This window comes from Trachemys scripta, chromosome 14 (assembly GCF_013100865.1).
Source record: "Trachemys scripta elegans isolate TJP31775 chromosome 14, CAS_Tse_1.0, whole genome shotgun sequence".
Lineage (NCBI taxonomy): Eukaryota > Metazoa > Chordata > Testudines > Emydidae > Trachemys > Trachemys scripta.
The window spans coordinates 32,958,532-32,977,124 of NC_048311.1; the positions used below are offsets into that span (position 1 = coordinate 32,958,532).

General features: G+C 46.5%; 1 protein-coding gene across 3 annotated transcripts in view; it reads right to left on the reverse strand.

The window, feature by feature from the left end:
• Nucleotides 1-18,593, reverse strand: part of RPTOR (regulatory associated protein of MTOR complex 1) — a 289,467-nt gene that overhangs the window by 68,958 nt on the left and 201,916 nt on the right. For all 3 annotated transcript variants that reach the window (XM_034789588.1, XM_034789587.1, XM_034789589.1), the window contains exons 16-20: nt 18,333-18,524; nt 16,877-17,017; nt 9,208-9,325; nt 7,799-7,939; nt 7,151-7,309 (exon numbers count right to left, since the gene is read on the reverse strand). In XM_034789588.1, coding sequence (XP_034645479.1) covers nt 7,151-7,309; nt 7,799-7,939; nt 9,208-9,325; nt 16,877-17,017; nt 18,333-18,524 — 751 coding nt within the window. The remainder of the gene's footprint in view (nt 1-7,150; nt 7,310-7,798; nt 7,940-9,207; nt 9,326-16,876; nt 17,018-18,332; nt 18,525-18,593) is intronic.

Sequence of the window (18,593 nt, forward strand, 5' to 3'; positions counted from 1 at the left end):
AGGAGGGAATCTAGTTTTCAGTATTTCCAGCCCCTCTGATAACGCCCTCACTCATGACGCAAGCAGGAAGAAAACCCCCCAAGATATTTTTTAAATATCTAAGCTTTGGGGGCGGAGGGAGGGGAGGGGGAGGACTTCACCAATGCAATTCCTCATTCGCTCAACAGCTTCTGAAAAGAACAGAGGGAATTTCTATAAAGGCTTTTTAGACTCATTAGAGATAGTGCTTGGAGGTGTGTTCCCTTCCCTCACTACAGTATTATTATTTTTTTCCTAACAAAAGTGTTACTCATCGAATGGATTCAGCTGAATGATGCATCTGACAGCTCCTTGTTAAACCTGACCCACCTGAGTCAGTGTGATAATGAAAGGAGATACGGACAGCAGGAGGGAACAGTGGTTTCATTTCACATAATGGACTACTATAAAAAAAAATCCACGCGACACAGACAAAGCACTAGGCAAGTGGGGAGAGTTAATTTAAAACGACAGCTCTGTAATTAGTTGGACTGATTCAACACTGGTTAAATAGACCTTGCAGTACAGATTTACAAAACAATTCCTTTCAGCTATGAACGTCAAAAGAAATTGCCTTTCTTCACTGATTGTTTTGGTTTTGTACGGGTGTGCATAACTCTTCATTCAATTTAACAGCAAACATCAGGGCAGCACAATTGGTTTAGATCTTCAACCTTGCAACCCGAGTCCAGCAAGGGCACAGCTGTGCAGCACACACAAATTAAAACCTCAGTGTCTTTATTTAATCTCTTCCCTTGGTTTGGCTTTATCAGGTTTTTTGCCTCTTTTAAATACTGCAGTGATTCTAAACCTGGAGCTCCAAAATGAGATGCAGTCCACACCCCACAAATTGACCAAAACCTCAGCATCTGTGCATTTTCGATTGGAGACAACAGCTCTGATTTGTTTTTGCATGTTCTGCCTGAAGTGAAAAACAAGTTTTGGACTGACACAGGTAGCTGAACTATTTCAGACTGAACAGTGTGGGGTATATGTGGATTCTGATACATAATTCTCATCACTGTTCATCCCACCTCTGCATTGTAATTTATCCCCCACCTCCCTCTTCTCTTCCCATGAGTAAAACATAAGATCCTGTGAGACCTAGATTCGGATAGAGAAAAGATCTAAAATTCTGATGGCTCTGTGAACTCTACTTCAGTAGGTGTGAGTGGCAGCCCAACTCCTTAGGGACAAAATACTGCCTGACAGCAGTTGGAGAATTAACATTTCTTGCAGAGATCACACAGCTTATAGGCGGAACCCTTGGTCTATTCATAGGTAAGGCTACGAGTCTGTCACAGAAGTCACGGATTCCATGACTTTCCGGGACCTCCAGGACTTCTTCTGGGGCAGGGCTGGAGCAGCGGTCAGCCCAGACGCTGCTGGAGCAGCAGCTGCTGGAATGGCTGACCGGCAGCCAGCCCCAGAGCCACCAAACAGCTGACCGGTGGCCAGCCGTAGGGCCCGCCAGGGCAGCGGTCCCTGGCCACCGGAGCAGCGGCTGGGGTTGGGTCAGTGGTAAGCCCCTACTGCAGGAGCAGCAAGGGGCTGGAGCAGCTGCAAGCCCCAGCAGCGCACTGTCTGTCCCGCCACCCCCAGAGTATTTTTAGTAAAAGTCAGGCACAGGTTGTGAGCTTCCGTGAATGTTTGTTTTTTGCCTGTGACCTGTCCCTGACTTTTACTAAAAATACCCATGACCGAATCCTAACCTTATACCTAGGGTATCCTGAGGATACCTCCCCATTCCAGCCTCTCTGGACCCTCTGAATGCTGTGCTCCTACTCGGAGAGGGCAGAGGAGCAGTAGTTCCCAAGGCTAAAGCCGCTCTAAGATGAAGCTGGTGATAGAATCGATTATAAATGCCTTCCCAAAAGACACGGCAATGCAGAAAAACACTCAATGGGCTAGTCCCAGTGACGTAGGGGAGAGGTGGCTCAGGACGGCTGCCAAGCCCAGGTTTTCCCCACTGCTCTATGCAGTGCAGTCTGCACCATAGGGAAAGCTAATTTAAAGTTCCTCCCCAAGAGCGACCCACACAGCAGAGCACGGGCTTTCTGATGCTTCGCTAATCCCAGAGGAGACTTAAGGAAAAAGGTGCGTGCCCTCAGGATCGAGGTAGTTATGAGCACAGTGTTCAAAGGGACCTTCAGAATCCACCACCACTAACCCACTCCCCGTCTCCCTTACACATTCAATTGGGTGCATGGTTGTGGCCAAGACAACTCAGTTTCAACAGCTAGAAAAAAAATGTGCTGCTCTACTCCCAGGCATTCCAGCATTCCCCACCCGTCCTGGCATTCCCCACTGTCCCACTAGTTCCTCACTTACACCTGTGTGCTGGCATTCCCCACCAGCCCATCTCACCAGGCTTTTCCATATTCTTTACGTAGCGTATGGCATGCTATGGAACACACTACAGCATATTTATTGCATAAATGAGTGCAATAGTGCTTAAGCCTATGAGTGGCATTTAGTTTTCATATAATATAGTCAATATCTTAGTTTACTATTTTATACTTACTAACAATATGGTCATTGCTGTCAGCTAATTACTCATCATTGTAAAGATGCACTTACAAGATTTTAAATCAATTGTCTAATTGCAAATTTAAGTCCATTGTCAGTGCTCTCACTCCCCAAATCTACCCCACTCTGTCCCCTCACTCTCCCATTTGCCTATGGTCTGCCTCCCCTCTTCCCCTCTCAGTCTGATCACAATCACCTCTGACTGTAACTGTTGCTCTAGGAGGGGTTCTGAATGACATGGCATAGTCTCCCCTCCACATCCAAATTAAATCTTATAACTCTCCTACTGGAAAACGAACTCCATCTCCAGCATTTTATGGCTCCAAGTTTCTCCTTTCCTCTTTGATGAATGCGTTTGGCATTATCTTTCAAGCAATGATCTCCACTTCACCATGAGACACAGCTAATGAGGGGCTTTAATCATAGTATTTGGGTAGGAAAAAAAAGTTATCAGTCTCCTGGCACCCAAAGCCAATGTCTAATTTCTCCCCTTTTCTATTTAAAGAGGCAGATTAATGGCTGGAGGATCTGGCTGTGGAAAGGGCTGCAATAGGTTTAGCCTCCGCCCCAAACCAGCTGTTGTAACCAAAAATTCTTCCTGTTGCCAGCTTAAGGGCAATGGAAGGCCAGAAACAGATGACTCTTCTGCCCAAAACTACCCAAGGGACAGTCACCTGCCAGAACCCAGCTAATCTTGTGAACTGTACACACACAGCTCAAAGTCTCGCTCCTCTTTCCTGGATTGCCCCTCAGAGATATTTGAAGCAAAATAAGAGGAAAATTTCAATGCCAAGCACCTTGTAGCAAAATGGCACGGGGTGCGAATGAGGACTCTTTAATAAAACATACTGCAACTGAGAAAGACGCCCCTGAATGCTAATGAATCAGAGTTGGATGTGGGTCTGAAGAACGTAGAGGACAGAAAGTTAAACTTTAGGCAAGAATGATCTATATTTCTTAACATTAGGGGCTGCGGGTTTTTTAAAATGGATTTGACCTGTTCCTCCAAAAAATCCTCTCTCATTTCTTCCCCTTTCTCAAACACCTGGCATGGCCACAGCTATAAAACAAGTCCCCATTGCTCCTCCCACCAGCCAGAGGGGCAGGCACTGAAGAGCAATGCCAGGTGATTCCTCAGACAGGGCAGATGCCAAGCAAGGTTCTTCCTTAGTTTATACCCACCCCTCTGAGCTGCACATGGTGTCCATCCTTTGTTGCAGATTAAGGGTTTAAGGAAATAACCCAGAAGGAAGATGGACACAATTGGCTGCCTTTAAAGGGGGCTCAAAAAAGAAAGAGGATGGTGATGTTGTAATAACTGGGCCTACAAAGTGACCCGCATTGTAAACTCAACTGTGAGAAGTGAGTGAAAGTTTCTGAAGTGTCATAATAACCTCAAACAGCAAACGTTGATGGGAAACGGGAAAAAAGAGACAAAGACTGAATTAATCTAAATGAAAAGGTCTACTAATTTAACTCAAGGACTGTGTTAAAATCATGCCTAGTAAACAAGAGAAGTGTGAGATCAGAAATTAATGGACTAAAACTGGTGTATCAGAAATTAGCCCTAGTTGGTGAACAAAATAATGAGGGGATGGGCTATTCCACCCATCTATCCTTTTTGGGGTCCATAAAAAAGACTTTTGGGGAAAAAATACAGACGAACAGATGCAAATGCTAGCTGACAAAGATGAGAGAGGAGGAAGGGGGGTGCAAATTTCTCCATCATGGCGGTCACCCCCACCTTCTCCTGGGACCCTGAACCTTCTTCATCCTGGTCCTGAATGAAGTCCATATAAGACCAGGCCAGAGAGAGGGTCTCAGATGACACTGTCATCTCCACGGGCTCCGACTAAATCCTGACTATCACCTGGGTTAAGAGACATTGTCACACACACCCACTGCGTGTGTTCTCTTCCTTTCCCACCTTATTTGTTTTCGTTCCTATCCCTCTCCTTTTGCCTTCTGTTTAGTAAGTGTCTGGGTTAGCTGGCCAAGGCTACAACACTGATGTAAGTCTACGTCCAGAGAGGCAGATAAAAGCAATGCCCTGAACAGCTCGACACTGGTACAAGTTTGCCAGGGCTTGGAATGGCTAATAAGACCATCTGCCATGCCTGAGTTTCTCCAGCAGTGAGGCTGCAAGGCAGAATCAACACAAGAGACAGATTTTCTGTCTTTGCTGTTCTTTTCTCTTCCCTCTTTCGTATTTTTGTCTTGTGCTGTCTTCTAGGAACATTAGCAACACGACCAGCTTCTGCCCATCTCAACTAACTTCTCCTTTCCCCCAAAAGACAGTTATTACCATGTTTAATACCTACTAAGGGAGTATCAAACAAGGGGCTTTTTCCTTTAGAGACTCTAAATTTAAAGGGAAAGGGAACAAGGAATGTTGGCAAAGTGAAAGGCTTACTTCGTACTCTATATTTCAATTTCTCTGTTTTTCTTCTTTTCTGAATCTTTAATAAAAGGTTAAAAGGATTTTTAATAATGTGTTCGCCATGGTACTCAGCAGGCTCAGGTCTTTGTATACCAACCCCCGAACCTTGTTTAACCCTATTTAATACTGGACAGTGACGGGGTCATGTTAACCCCTTTGACTCTTGGGCCCATACATTCCATCTGAATTAACAATCGTCCCAGCTGGCCTTGTCAGTTTAAGGAGGGACACTACAGGGTCAACTCAACCCCTGGCCTGCTGCCTGGCAACGGGTTGCCCGAACACGGTGGGCAGAATTGATGAAATTCTGAAAAAAATCTTTCCCTTGGAACCTAGCACAGAGCAGGTTGGGAGACTGCAATTCTTTAGCAAAAATGAAAAAAACTCCAGCTTTAAACAGGCAAATGCTGAAGGTAATGGGATTCCGTGTAAGTTATGAATTTTAAACACTTCTATAAGCTATGTCGTTTACAGCTGGATATGAGCTCTTCCTGATTGAATATGAATGAGGGAGGCTTTGGAGTGCCGCTTTTTGTTTTCTTAAGTTTCCCTCGCTCATCTCCAGCTCATTTCTAGACTCTTTCTCAACTGTGCTGTAAAGCTCTTCTGAGACACAAACAAACCATCAAGCAGGCCGCAGCTATTTCCAGTGGAAGGATAGGCAGGAGAATCCAGGTCAGAGAGGAGGCAAGGGAAGGGAGCTAAGGTTTTAACCTGCCACAGGGATAGCAGCATTGTAGTGATCCTGTTGTGCACAGACCAGGGTCATTACCTGTTACGTCATGTGACTGGATTGTTCAAAAGTCTAATGACACTTTATTAGGCTGGGACAAGATTCATTTTAAACTGTCTCAAGGGCCTGGGGAACCTCCAGTCATTCGTTAATGTTCTACAATAGATGCCAACTGATCTGTCTGGTAGCAGGATCCCAGAATATTTCTAGTACTGGAGTGTGGTGTGTAGGGTTTTCATTCACCAGTTTGCTACAGGTTATTACTCCTCCATATGACAATGGTAGATAGGGATTTTTTAAAGCTAGGAGAAGATCGTGGGCCCACACAACTGACCATAATGGAAGGTTATGAGCCTCCCCCATCATTTCTCTGATGTGCACTTTCTCCAGCCCATAGAGCAAGCGTCCGTTCCACACGCTGGGACCCTTGCATGTTAGCTGGCTGTGCTCTTACCACACCAGTTTGAAAAGAAGATCAGCTATCGGACATGCCTAAAAAAGCCATCAGAAAAATAATCAAAGAAATGAACTTGTTTAGTGCAGAACTTCCAGTTCAGTTCTATACAAGAAATGCCAGACTACATCCAACATGCAAATCAACCACGTGCGGTGGAAATGCAAGTCCATTTCCCTTCCTCCTTCGCTATAGGCACCAACATCTCAACTCTGCAGCATTCGGCATATTACCAAGAGAGCTGAGGCACCAGGGCAGAACAGGACTGTTTAGCTTTGGTGCTCGGCAGATCACCAGATGCTGCAGCTGGCGTTCTCCCACTTTCTCCAGGAGGATGTAGTTGGGGCGGTAATGGATGTGAAGTGATCACCTATGATACTCTCTGCTCAGAGCTCATTTTGTGAAATGCCGAGCTGCCTTGCCAACTAATTAGAACAAAGCCAGGGTTTCTTCCTTCTCACCCGCCATTTAATAATGCACTTAGATGAAAAATCAATTGGGTAAGGCTTCCTCAGCGACTAACAAGGTTTGAAGACTGTGCTATGTAGCAGACTAAACCCAGCTTACATGAAAAGTAACTGAGGGTAGAAGCCCATGCCATTGAGCCCAGCTATCAGGGCGATGGAATGAAGGGCCTTCCTATCCATTTCCTAGCCCATGAAGCTGCAGGGGCTGTAAGATTCCAGTAGATGCTACCCTTTTCATGCTCAGGTTCTTAGCAGGAATAACACAAGATAGGGTTATGACCACAGAAATGCGGCTATGTCATTGCTACATCCCATTCCCTGCCCTACCTCCCAAGATCTTCAGGTTAACTCTCTTTCTCATTTCGTCATACAACCCCACTCAGATAGCATGATGGCATGTACCCATAAGGATAACCCTTGCTGTTACAACGAGACCTATCTAGAGCCAAAATCAGAGGAGGGTAAAGAAAGCAGGAAATACCAGAGGAAGGTGGAAGAGCCCAACTCACCAATCAGTGAATTCAACGAGGAGTAGGAGCTAACTCTTCTCATCTTGTCGATGGTCTCAAATGACAGGATATACTCTTCATTCTCAGGGCTGCCCAAGGTGCTGCTAGCACTGCTGCTGGTGCTGAGATTCCCAGGAGAAAACGCAACACAGCTTCCAGCTGCCAAAAGGGAAGTGGGATGACACTGAAACACAAATACTACCAAAAAAACAATTTTTGCTCAAGCATCAGCTGATTGTTATGAACCCTGTGACATTCAACAAGTGAAGAGAAATTCCTCTGGTAAAGCAAATCCACCAAGCCCTCTTTCTGAACAGTGAATATTTAATTAGAGGGTGAGCATCAAGGCTTCAGTAGTGACTCAAGCTGGTGAAAACCACGTGCATCAGAAGGTGCCCTGGTTGGTCTCCGGTAGCTTATAAAGTCAATACTATTGAACAGAGAATTTCAGCCTGTTAGGGTTAAGGGTTGCCCATATGTCCCCTCGGGGCTGGCAGCTAGATACCGTGCGAGAACACTTAGTCAGCTCGAGATGCTTCCACATGAGATTTCATAGCAGGGAAGAACTGGCAAAGGGACAAAATAAAAAAAGGTCTCACGTGAGACAAAAGGTAAGGAAAAATGAAATAATCTTGAAAGCCATCTTACATTCTTCATTTAAGCTGAGGTTCTGCAGAGACTTGTTCAGGTTCCTAGCCGTGGTGACTGCTCGGATGTTCCCATAGGAGCTGACGGAACGAAGTCTCGGAGTACACGGACCATCTCGCACTGGCGTCAAACTCCCACACTCTGTGGGGACAAAGTTTAGCCATTGTACACACCATCACAAGAGCGACCGGGGAGCAGCCTTCCCACAGCAATGTAGTGTGATCAGTGCAAATGATTAAAACAAGTTAAAACCAACTACTGATAAGAAGGGTGCTCAGTCACTGTCAGCTGTCCTTAAACAAAGAGCAAACGATGATAAAGGGCTGCTATCTTTACTCCCCCTGCCCCAATCCTCTCTGCTCATACAAAGGACAAAGACCATAACTACATGTTTCTGGGTCTGTCCTCCTTACATATCCCATAAGCTAAGCAGGGCCAAGCCTTGTCAGTCCCTGAACAAAAGACAATAAGAAAAACAGGGTGCTACAGGTGGTGGTTTTGGGGATTCTTCCCTCCAAGCCAATACCGAACTAATGCCCAAACACGGTGCGGGAGGGGACATCTTCTAGATTCTTAAATCTGAATTGCTGATCGCTTCTGCTCATTAACAATCTGGGAACATTTTTCATAATAAAGGGTTATTTAATCCTGGTTTTCCTGGCCAAATTTCACTTCATGCCCTGACTACCTGCAATTTCAACTGGAAAAGTCATGCTTCATTCCCATTCCTAACAGCACATACGTAATGTTACTGCTGCAGAACAGCTGTCCCATTCCACCCCAGCAATGGGAGCCGTGCTTCCTGAATATCCCACTTAGAAAGTACTTTGGCATCCTTCTGGATGATGAAAAGTGCTATGGAACTATAAGGGATGATTATTTTCTGCAGCAAAAAGGACAAATGGGGGGAAACTAATTCTCTAATATGATTCACTACTTCAGACGAAGAAGTGATTAATTGCTCATTGCAGGAATAGTTCATCTTCTCTTCTGCAAGTTCCTGTCGCAACAGTCTGTTATTCCTGGTGAGTTCCAATTTATTTAATTTCTAAAAAATGAAGGGCCAGCAACAATTTCTCTAGAACCTTCAGTTCCTCAAATGAAGCAAAATAAAAAGGGATGGGAAAAAACAGCACATCAAGCACCGAGGAGCAGATCACCCTTAGACCGATCTCCCCCCCACCCCCCTCTCCTCAATGTAGACCAGGCCTAAGTCTTTTCAGAGGGAAATCTCCCTGAGATGCAGTTCTGCAGTAAAATGCATTACAGTGCCAAAAAGGTGTGAGAGTTGCCCATAGTATCACTAGAACTGGTGCCTGTTGGTCATGCAATCAAATTCCTCAGCTAAGGCTCCCAAGCTCTATAAGGATCAAAACTGCCCCTGGCCATGAGCGGACAAAAGGATGTACCTGTGGTAGCTGGAGAGGGCAGAGGATAATTCTTCTCTTCTTCCATAAATTGCAAGGCAACAGTGCAGAAATTGCTCTCATACTGAACCACTAGGTGACTCAAAGCCACCACCAGCTCCTGGGGATAGAAAGCAGAGAGAAACAGACCTTTGATTACTGTGTGTGTCAGAAACAAACAACTGGCTGCAAGGAACAGACATCACTGAAGGAGGGGGAACAACCTGTCAATAGGCCATTCCAGAATAATTCACAATCTAGAAGAAGGGATACCCAACAATCAAAGCAGAGGGTTCGCTGAAAATGTAGGGATTCTCTTCTGCCAGGAAAAACAGCCTGCTTTAGGTAGAAACTACTGCCTGACAAGGAATTTGCCATTAGAAATGAAGTGCATCAGTCAGATGGACCATTGTCTGCCTGGAACAGAACTTCAGCAAAAATTCAAAGAAGAGTCAGAGGGAACAAGCTCTGATTTAGAATTCCTGTGCTGTGCTTCAATCAAAGGAAAAGGGCTTTTAACAAAGACACGAGTGTAAATCAGGCTTGCTTGCACCAGGGGAGTGCCAATGAGACCACCAGAGTTTGTACAAATTCTACTAGAGTTTGTCAAACTGCAATTTATTAAAGAGGAGGTTACTTATTGAACTAGAGGTTCTTCCAGCTGTGCGGTCCCTATCAGTATTCCACGTACGGATATGCACGTGTGCCACATGCCCGAGTCTGGAAATTCTTTAAAGCAGCGTCTGTTGGCCCATCCATGCGCAGCAGTGCTCCTTGTGCTCCCAACCGAGGGTGTCTGAGGCAGTGTGGGTCAGCGCCTCTCTAGTTGCCTTTCTTACCACAAATCCAACAGGATCCGGCACAGAGGGGACGAGGGGTGGGTGGTGGAATACAGATAGGGACCACACAATTTGAAGAAACTCCAGTTAGAGTAAGTAACCTCCACTTCTTCAAGGGATGGTCCCTGTGTGTATTCCACACGTGGATGATTGGCAAGCAGTGCTCAGCCTGGAGTTGGGTGCAAGGAAGCTGGTTGCAAAGACACTTGCAATACTGCTGATCCCACTGCTGCATCCTCAGCCAAGACATGAACTAGAGCGTAGTGCGTCGCTGACGTATGTATAGAACTCCAGGGGGCCACTCTGCTGATGTCCTGCAGCAGAACGTCTGATAGGTATGCCGTGGAGGCAGCTTGTGCTCACGTGGAGTGAGCTGTGAGACCCCCCGGGGAGGAACATTTTTGTATACGTTATGCAACCAAGTGAAGGAGGATACAATTCCGATTCAGGCCATGCGTTGCTAAGAAGGAACTGGAGAGGTGTCGACCCGCCCTTCCTCTTATACCCTCGGTCGGGAGCACCAGGAGAGCTACGGCGCATGTGCGGGCCAATGGACGTTGCTTTGAAGAATTTCCAGACTCACGCACATGTGTACCCACATGGGGAATATACAGAGGGACTATCACTGGAAGGAGGACATGGCAGCTATAACTTGCTTAGTTCATCCAAAGCATATTCTACAACTGCCTTTTCCAATAGAAACTACTGCAGAGGACAAAATATGCTTTTTGAAGGGCACAAATCTCTACTCAGATGCTCCTCTCCCACGAAAAGCAAGGGGATGGCTCTGTGTCCCTCTGTGAGTATGTCTACACTGCAACATAAGCCCAGGGTTAGTGGGACTTGAGTTAGCTGCCTGTGTTAGGGAACCCTAGGCTTGAATGTCTACATTGTATTTTAACCCTATGTTAAGACTCTTCTAACCCGTGCTCGAACCTAGGGCTCTGGCGTTCACACTGCAGTGTGCAGACCCAAGTCAAAGTAGCCATAACCCAAAGTCCCCTAGCTCTCCCCCACCCCCTGCCCTGCTTTAGCTCTAGGACCATGAGGCACTGTGGGAAAACCTGCCTGCCTGCCCTGCATGTTACCGGGAAGCAGCTTGCTTTGCAAAAGGCTTCATTGGTTTGGTCTCCACTGCAAACCCAGGAGGCTCTCTGACCGTGTGCTTGCAGATTGGTGATCAGAACAGAATGGGTTAATGCAGACCTGCTGCTGCCGTTTGCAAAGTTGGGGTGGCTTCCGTTTTCAATAGAGTGACTGCAGATTGTTGGGATGGAGAGGACTAAGGAAATTGTCCCATGGAATTGTGGAATAATTCCAGCTGACTCCTGGGACCGGATAAAGCGGGGCTATGTCTACACTGCAAAGCAATAGGGTTCAGACCCTCAGTCCCAGCTTAACTTGAGCCCACAGGGTCCTGGGACCCTGGGTTCGAGCAATTGCAGTGTATGTGCAAGTGGGGTTAGGCTCAAGCCAGGGCTCAGGCACGGGCTTGAACTGCAGCGTAGACAGACGCTGTATTTCAGAGATGCTAATCTTCTCTGGTGATGAATGCAACAGAAAGTCCTATAAGTAACGCAGATGGCATCCTTCTAGCGAGAGCTTGCTGTTAGAGCAAAGCCATGCTGAACTCTGAGCAGAAGAGTGCATTATCTTACATTTAAAGCAATGCTAGATTGACAAACCCCAAATAAGCCTGCATACAAAGAAATAAATAAAATCCAGGGTTTTTCGATTGTTCTTCTGATCCGCTTACATTTTCCTGCTCCCCACATCAAAGGCTCCCACAAGGAGAAAAAAAACCCTCAAAACAACGCAGCTTCTCAGATAGGTCATTCGCCAACAAGACTCAGGGTCTTTACTTCCTTTGAGGTAGCTCAGATCTCAAAAACAGGCCGGGTATGGAGCTATACAAGAATCTGTTCTCGTAAAGCTTTTACAATCAGGAATCTTGAATATTTCAGTCCTCAGCCTGCTAACAAGAATGGAGTGGCCTTGCTGAACTGCAGGACAGTGATGTGTAGAACCTGACCTATGCTGATACAGGAGGCTTATTGACAGACCCAGCATGCACATCTCTCTCTACAGCAGTAAGAATATACAAAATCCCCTCTTAACTCTCCCTCCCCCTGCCCAACCCAACAAACCAATGGCAAAGATGGCAGAGTTAGCAAATTCCCTCTACTCTGAGCTAACATGGTGGGGAATAGCCTCTCTTCTGTGAGCATCTTTTTATCATTTAAAAATAAGGCAGAATAAAGCTCCTGTGAAGCCAGCTCTCTGACAAAATTAATGTCCATCTGTCACCTCGAGTGGGGATGAGGGCACTTTTTTATACTTGGTTTGGAGAAGCATTGATTTTTCCTTCACTTCAGTGCAAAGATCTGAAGAAAGCCAGAGCGCTTAGTTTCAGAATGAATTCTTCATAACAAAAGGTCTTTTATTCCCGGCCAGGCTCCCCTCCTCTTTGATTCAGCCTGATATTGTCAAACTGATGTACTGTCACAGAAAGAACAGACCTGGAGTCTTGTACACAGCTCCCTCCTCTCACGTACAAGCTGCCATCCTGCCTACAAGAGGCACATAATGAACTGTGCGAAGGAGCAGGCCTCTCGCTCTTCGTGGCAAAGGCCAAACCACGATTTGTTAACATGTGACTTGCTGTAAGGAGCTGGATTCCTGCTGCCTGTGCTACCCTCACTCTAAACTCAGCTAGAGAGACACCAATAGGCTGCCATGGCCATTGGTGAGCTGTCACCATGAAGAACATTGGAACTTGAGTCCTAAACTTGGCAGGCGAGAAAACAAGGCTTATATTAATCTACCAGGACCCACGCTGGCTAATGTAGGGGTGACGCTGCGGGTTTGATAAGGGACCCCGCTTAATTCTCTTTGGCTCAATGGCTGCAACATAGGAGCCCTAGAGAGGAGGCGGGGAAGCGGACACCAAAACTTAGACCCTCTCTTAGGTATTATGATGTTAGGACCCTTAGAAACACCAGACAGAAAGACCAACTGACTGGCTGGAGAGTTGTGGTCTCTTGCCAACACAACAGTTTGCAGCCTAAATCTCCAAAAGAGAGAGCTACGTATTCCAAAGACTGTGCACACTGAAAAACAGTTACACCAATGAATAAACTGAAGCATAAGATGTTGGTGGAATAAGGCCACAGAATTAACCTCTCATTGCTTGCTCCACACAGCCCTTGTTGTGCAACTAATATTCCAGCTAAGTAAACAGGAAGTTTGGATATGTCTGGAATGATTGAGCAGCTGCTGGCAAGTGAAACCTGCCAGGAACAATTTGGCAGTGTCTGGCAGGTGGGTTCTGCCTGGAACAATCCGGACGCCCAGCAAGCAGTTAACCTGCTTTTGTTGTATAATGGAGGGTCAGAACACGTGAACTTCAAGAGACTACGGAATTACTTCTCAATCAGACTATATTATTCCTCCTTGTGGTTTTTGAAAGCAACAAGGTCTCTTTATTGAATGGAGCTGTCATGTTCTCTCCACTGCACTCCCAGCCCCTCCCTTCTTCCTCCCATAGGGCTGCCATACACTTTATGCTTCCAGTAACAAATTAATATTTAATATTTAATTTAAAACCCAAAGTCCTGTAATGTAAAACTTTGCTATCAAAACAGTAACAAACAGCAGAGCATTACCCGGACAGAACACAGCTCTTGTTTCTAGAGGAAGTCACAAAATCAGACAGAAATCTCAAGAGTCAGGATTCTGGATAAAGACACCAAAGTGCATACTCTTCTTTCCCTGCCCCCATTCCGGCATTGATTTCAAACTCAAAGAGCCAGCATACAAATGAGTTCACTAACCTCTGACAGATTTATTCCTGGTTCAGGCATTGGCTTCAGGGAAGGGGTAGGTGTACTGGTCTCATGGTGCATTGCTAAACAGCAAATATACTGTGGTCTGAAGTAGCCTGGTTTAATATATGGCCTTTTTTATGATTTGGTTATGATGTTATACAATATGGTTTATGTACCATGTACATTTCTGTTTCCAGGGGATTCCTCATGCTGTACAGCAAATGAAATGCCATGCCTATTAAAATCCATTCTTGAGACACCGCAGAGCCGGAGCATTGGAAATGGAATTTCCTGACGTTAAGGGCAGATGGCAAATGGCATTAGTGCTTCATTGTGACAGCCCTGGAACGCCGAATGCTGAAGCGCTCCCAGAGGCGTGTGCCTATGATCTAGTGAGCTGCCAATGGCCAGCACCCCTGTGGCTACTCGGTGTTCCAAATCATGCTCTCCAGGCCTGTTTAACTTTATTGTCTGCAGACTATGGAAAGCAGCACAACCTTACAGTGGCACCTCAGAATTACAAACACCTCGGCAACGGAAGTTGTTCGTAACTCTGAACAAAATGTTAGGGTTGTTCTTTCAAAAGTTTACATCTGAACACTGACTTAATACAGCTTTGAAACTTTATTATGCAGAAGAAAAATGCTGCTTTCCCTTTATATTTTTAGTAGTTTAGTTTAACACAGTACTGAACTGTATTTGTTTTTTGTTTCGTTTTTTTTGTCTCGGCTGCTGCCTGATTGCGTACTTTTGATTCCAAATGAGGTGTGTGGGTGACTGGTCAGTTTGTAACTCTGGTGTTTGTAACTCTGAGATTCAACTATATTCTGCATGCCAGCAGCATAAAGCAAAGAGGAGATTGACATTTACATAAACCTCACAGGAAATGAAACCAGAAAATCATCGACACAAAAGGCCTTGGCATTCCGAAACCCATGACGCACAGAGAGTCCGTACCACCAGCAGAAGCACACGAATAGCTGTAACACAACCATTTGCAGGAACCATTGGGCAGCCAAGTTCCTCATTAGGATCTGGGCAATAACCCTTTCGTAGCTTGTTTCTTAACAGTGCAAGCAGGGATAGGAGAGAGAAATACAAATAGTCAGCAGAAGACTGAACTCTCCATTATTTAAAGGAATTTTTAATTAAGAGATTTGGAGAAATCGATGCCACTCCATTGGGACGGTGGTATCCATTTGTAGATGAAGCAGCTTTTGCTGCCAGAGTCTCACGTATGCTAAAGGAAACTCTTCTCAGCAGTTTCTCTGAGGGCAAGAGATTAAAACAAGGGAAAACCAATGAGAAGAGGTCATCTGGGACCAAGAGAGCAAGTACACTGTGTCATCAATTTCAAAATGCAAAGATTCCATTACAAATGAGAGAGGCGAGTCCAACTGACCCAGGCAATTTTGGTTTTGAGGCCATGTGCGCATGGGGGATTTGAGTATGAGCTATAAAACCAAGGGACAACTCCAATGCAGATGAGAAAGCACACCAGCCTGCTGAAATGACTCCTGATAGAAACTCCTGCTCCACTAACAATGGCCAATCACAACACTGCCGCACAGAGTTTCCTAAAGAATGTGGCAGCTGCATATTTTTCACCCTCTCCCATTCTGACCCCCCAAGCCCCACGCTCCCATTAAAAGTTATCTGTGAAAAGCTTACAGAAAAAATGACAGATGTTTTTAAACAACAAGTGTATTTTACTGTTGGTGGGTCAACTTGACCATTTCTTGGTCTTCCCCCACCTGATCCTAAAACCCACGGGGAACCCTGTGCTTCCTCACTTAGAAGGCCAACTACAGAAAAACGACTCTGCAAAGCTATCATATTTCTACAGCTTTGAGCGTGCAATCATAGTAGTCAACAGACTAAACCAGGGGCGGGCAAACTTTTTGGCCTGAGGGTCGCACTGGGTTTCGTAAATTGTATGGACGGCTGGTTAGGGGAGAGGGTCGTGGTCTGGCCCCCACCTCCTATATGCTCCCACTCCTGCCCAATCCAACCTTCCCTTTTCCCTGATGGCCCCCCTGGAACCTCTGCCCCATCCATACACCCCCACTCCCTGTCCCCTGACTGTCCCCTGCTGCCCCATCCAACCCCCCCTCCTTCCTGACTGTCCCCCTGGAACTCCTGCCCCCATTCAACCCCCTACTCCCCCCCAACCACCCCGCCCCCTATACGCACCCCCGCCCCGAACTCCCCTGCCCTTGATGCAACCCCCCCCCCCTGCTCCCTACCCCCTTACCACACTGCCTGGAGCACCGGTGACTGGCGGCACTACAGCCGCACTGCCCGGCTGGAGTCGGGCCATGCTGCCACCGCCACCACGCAGCACAGAGATTGGGTCAGGCTGGGCTCTGCAGCTGCGCTGCCCCAGGAGTTCACAGCCCTGCCGCCCAGCGCATTGCGCCGGCGGCAGAGCAAGTGAGCTGAGGCTGCGGGGGGACAGCAGGGGAGGGGCCAGGAGCTAGCCTCCCGGGCCAGGAGCTCGGGGGCCGGGCAGGACGGTCCCACGGGCCGGATGTGGCCCACGGGCTGTAGTTTGCTCACCTCTGGGCTAAACAAATTCCCCGGGCAAGTAGCAAAGCCGTAACTAGGCATTTTAGCGCCCAGGGAAGCAAGCATCTTTGGGCCCCCTACCATTTTTTTTCATCGTTTTTCCACTCTCGTGGCTTTGCGCCCTGGGCGGCTGTCCGCTCACCCAGCCCTGGTTACAGCCCTGGCCAGCAGCTATCCCTTTACGGTGCTCTTTTCACTGAGGATAACCATGTTTGTGTGTTGTCCCTGGGCAAGAAGTAGGCATCTATACCAGCTGCGAAAGGACAGAGAGCTTGAACAAATGCTTCCAGATGAATCAAATCCATGAATGCCTAGGAAGAAATCCACTGTACAAAGGGTCTGCTTCCCCAGCAACACACACAATTAACCCTTCTTAGCATTATTGTGAAGGCCACCAACACTAATCCTCCTCGCTTCCTTATGTCCCTCTTGCTGTACCTTTCTAACCACGGGGCTCCCGTCGTTGATGAGCTGTGCCAGCATCATGGCCACGTTGTGATCAATGGTGGTGGAGTGATCGGTCCGCTCAGCTGAGTTGCCCACAAATGTGCCCAGTGCAAAGACTGCAGCACAGCGAACCTGTGAGAGACAAAATTAAAAAATCACCATTGCTTTCCTACCTGGTCCTGGCTTCGATCTTCCCGGTGTAATCTTTTATTCTGCCAGCTCGGATCTCTCCAAAGCCAGGCTACTGTGTTGGGTAAATGGCAGCAGCTGGACAGAAGCCCAAAGACCAGAAAGACAAACAGAGATAGGGGCACTGCCAAGTTTTATCCTGGTGCAATTCTAAATACTCATGTGTGCAGAAGTGTGCATTATTCCCTGGAACGTCCGGTGGCTTTTCCCTTTGGTGATTTTTCAATGGGCACGGTCAAGAACCTTCTGCTTAACAGCATAAAGGTGACTAAGGAATGGCCATTGGGGGCCCTAGGGCCCCTTTACACTAGAGATCTCTAAAGCCTTCAGCTATCTGATATGGGAATATGGAAAGGGAGCAGATGACTTCAAAATGGACAAAGGGTCAGCTACACCCCACCCAGGCCCAGGGTTTGGGATCAAGTGTGGGCCTTGATTCTCTGCCTTGGCAGAGATTGGGAATGCTGTGGAGGCAGCATAATCCGGAGCATGTGCCTCATAACTCAGCAAGGAGCTGATCTGGTTGATTGACAAGATAAGTTGATGGCCTGGACGACACTTCATCTGATCCTTTGCATGACAATTATCTGCAGCTGGGGAAAAACCTGGGAAAAGGGAAAGGAGGCTGTGGGTGCCCAGATCGGGAAGTGTTAAATCACTAAAAGAAGAAAAGCTGAACTTTAATAACTGCCCATTGATATTGCTTTGTATCTCCAAGCTTCCTTCTCCCAGCTGGAATATCATTTCACTGGGGTCTCATAGGGTCTGTCAATCACAGTGTTAGTTGGCACAAGATTCTCTTCTTTCTCGGACAGTATTTTCATAAAGGTGAAACGCATTCCATTAAAATCGCATTTTTTCATCCACCAGGCTGAGAACAGTTCTCAGATTTAGACAAAACGGAGAGAGAACTTGTCAAAATACAGTGAGTTGTGGTAACACAGTTTTAAAGAGCTTCTGACACAGGAGTGAGCAAACAAATGTGGAGCTTGTATAAACCCCGGATTTAAAGTCATCACACTGAAAACCCTCTTTCATGGATTATATAATCCTTTGCATTTATTCTGCTTTTCCTGATCCAGATCTTGCATGGCTTAAGCACCTTTCCTGCAGAAATAATGGAAAGCTATTTTTTTTTAACCAGACACCTATCAATTCATAAGATTTCTTGAAGATCTTGATTTTTAAATTGTTTTGTAGCCCTCACTCAAAATGGCTCCAGCCCCACTGGTATATACGTCTATACTTAAAACATTACCTCTGGGATGGGGTCTGAGAGGAGACTGTAGAGCTTCTCGTGGGCACTGTCTCTCACGCCACACCACCTTGCTGAGTCAAAATTCTGCCAGATACGTCCTAAACAAATCGCCACCCACTGGCGCAGTAGAGGATGCGGATCATTTAACTGCTCCAGGCAGATGGCAATCAAGTTTCCTTGAAGGCAGGCTTCCTAAAACATAGTTCAGTACAATTCATTTAGACAGGCAGCTTCCTCTCTCACCAGTAAACAACAAAATGA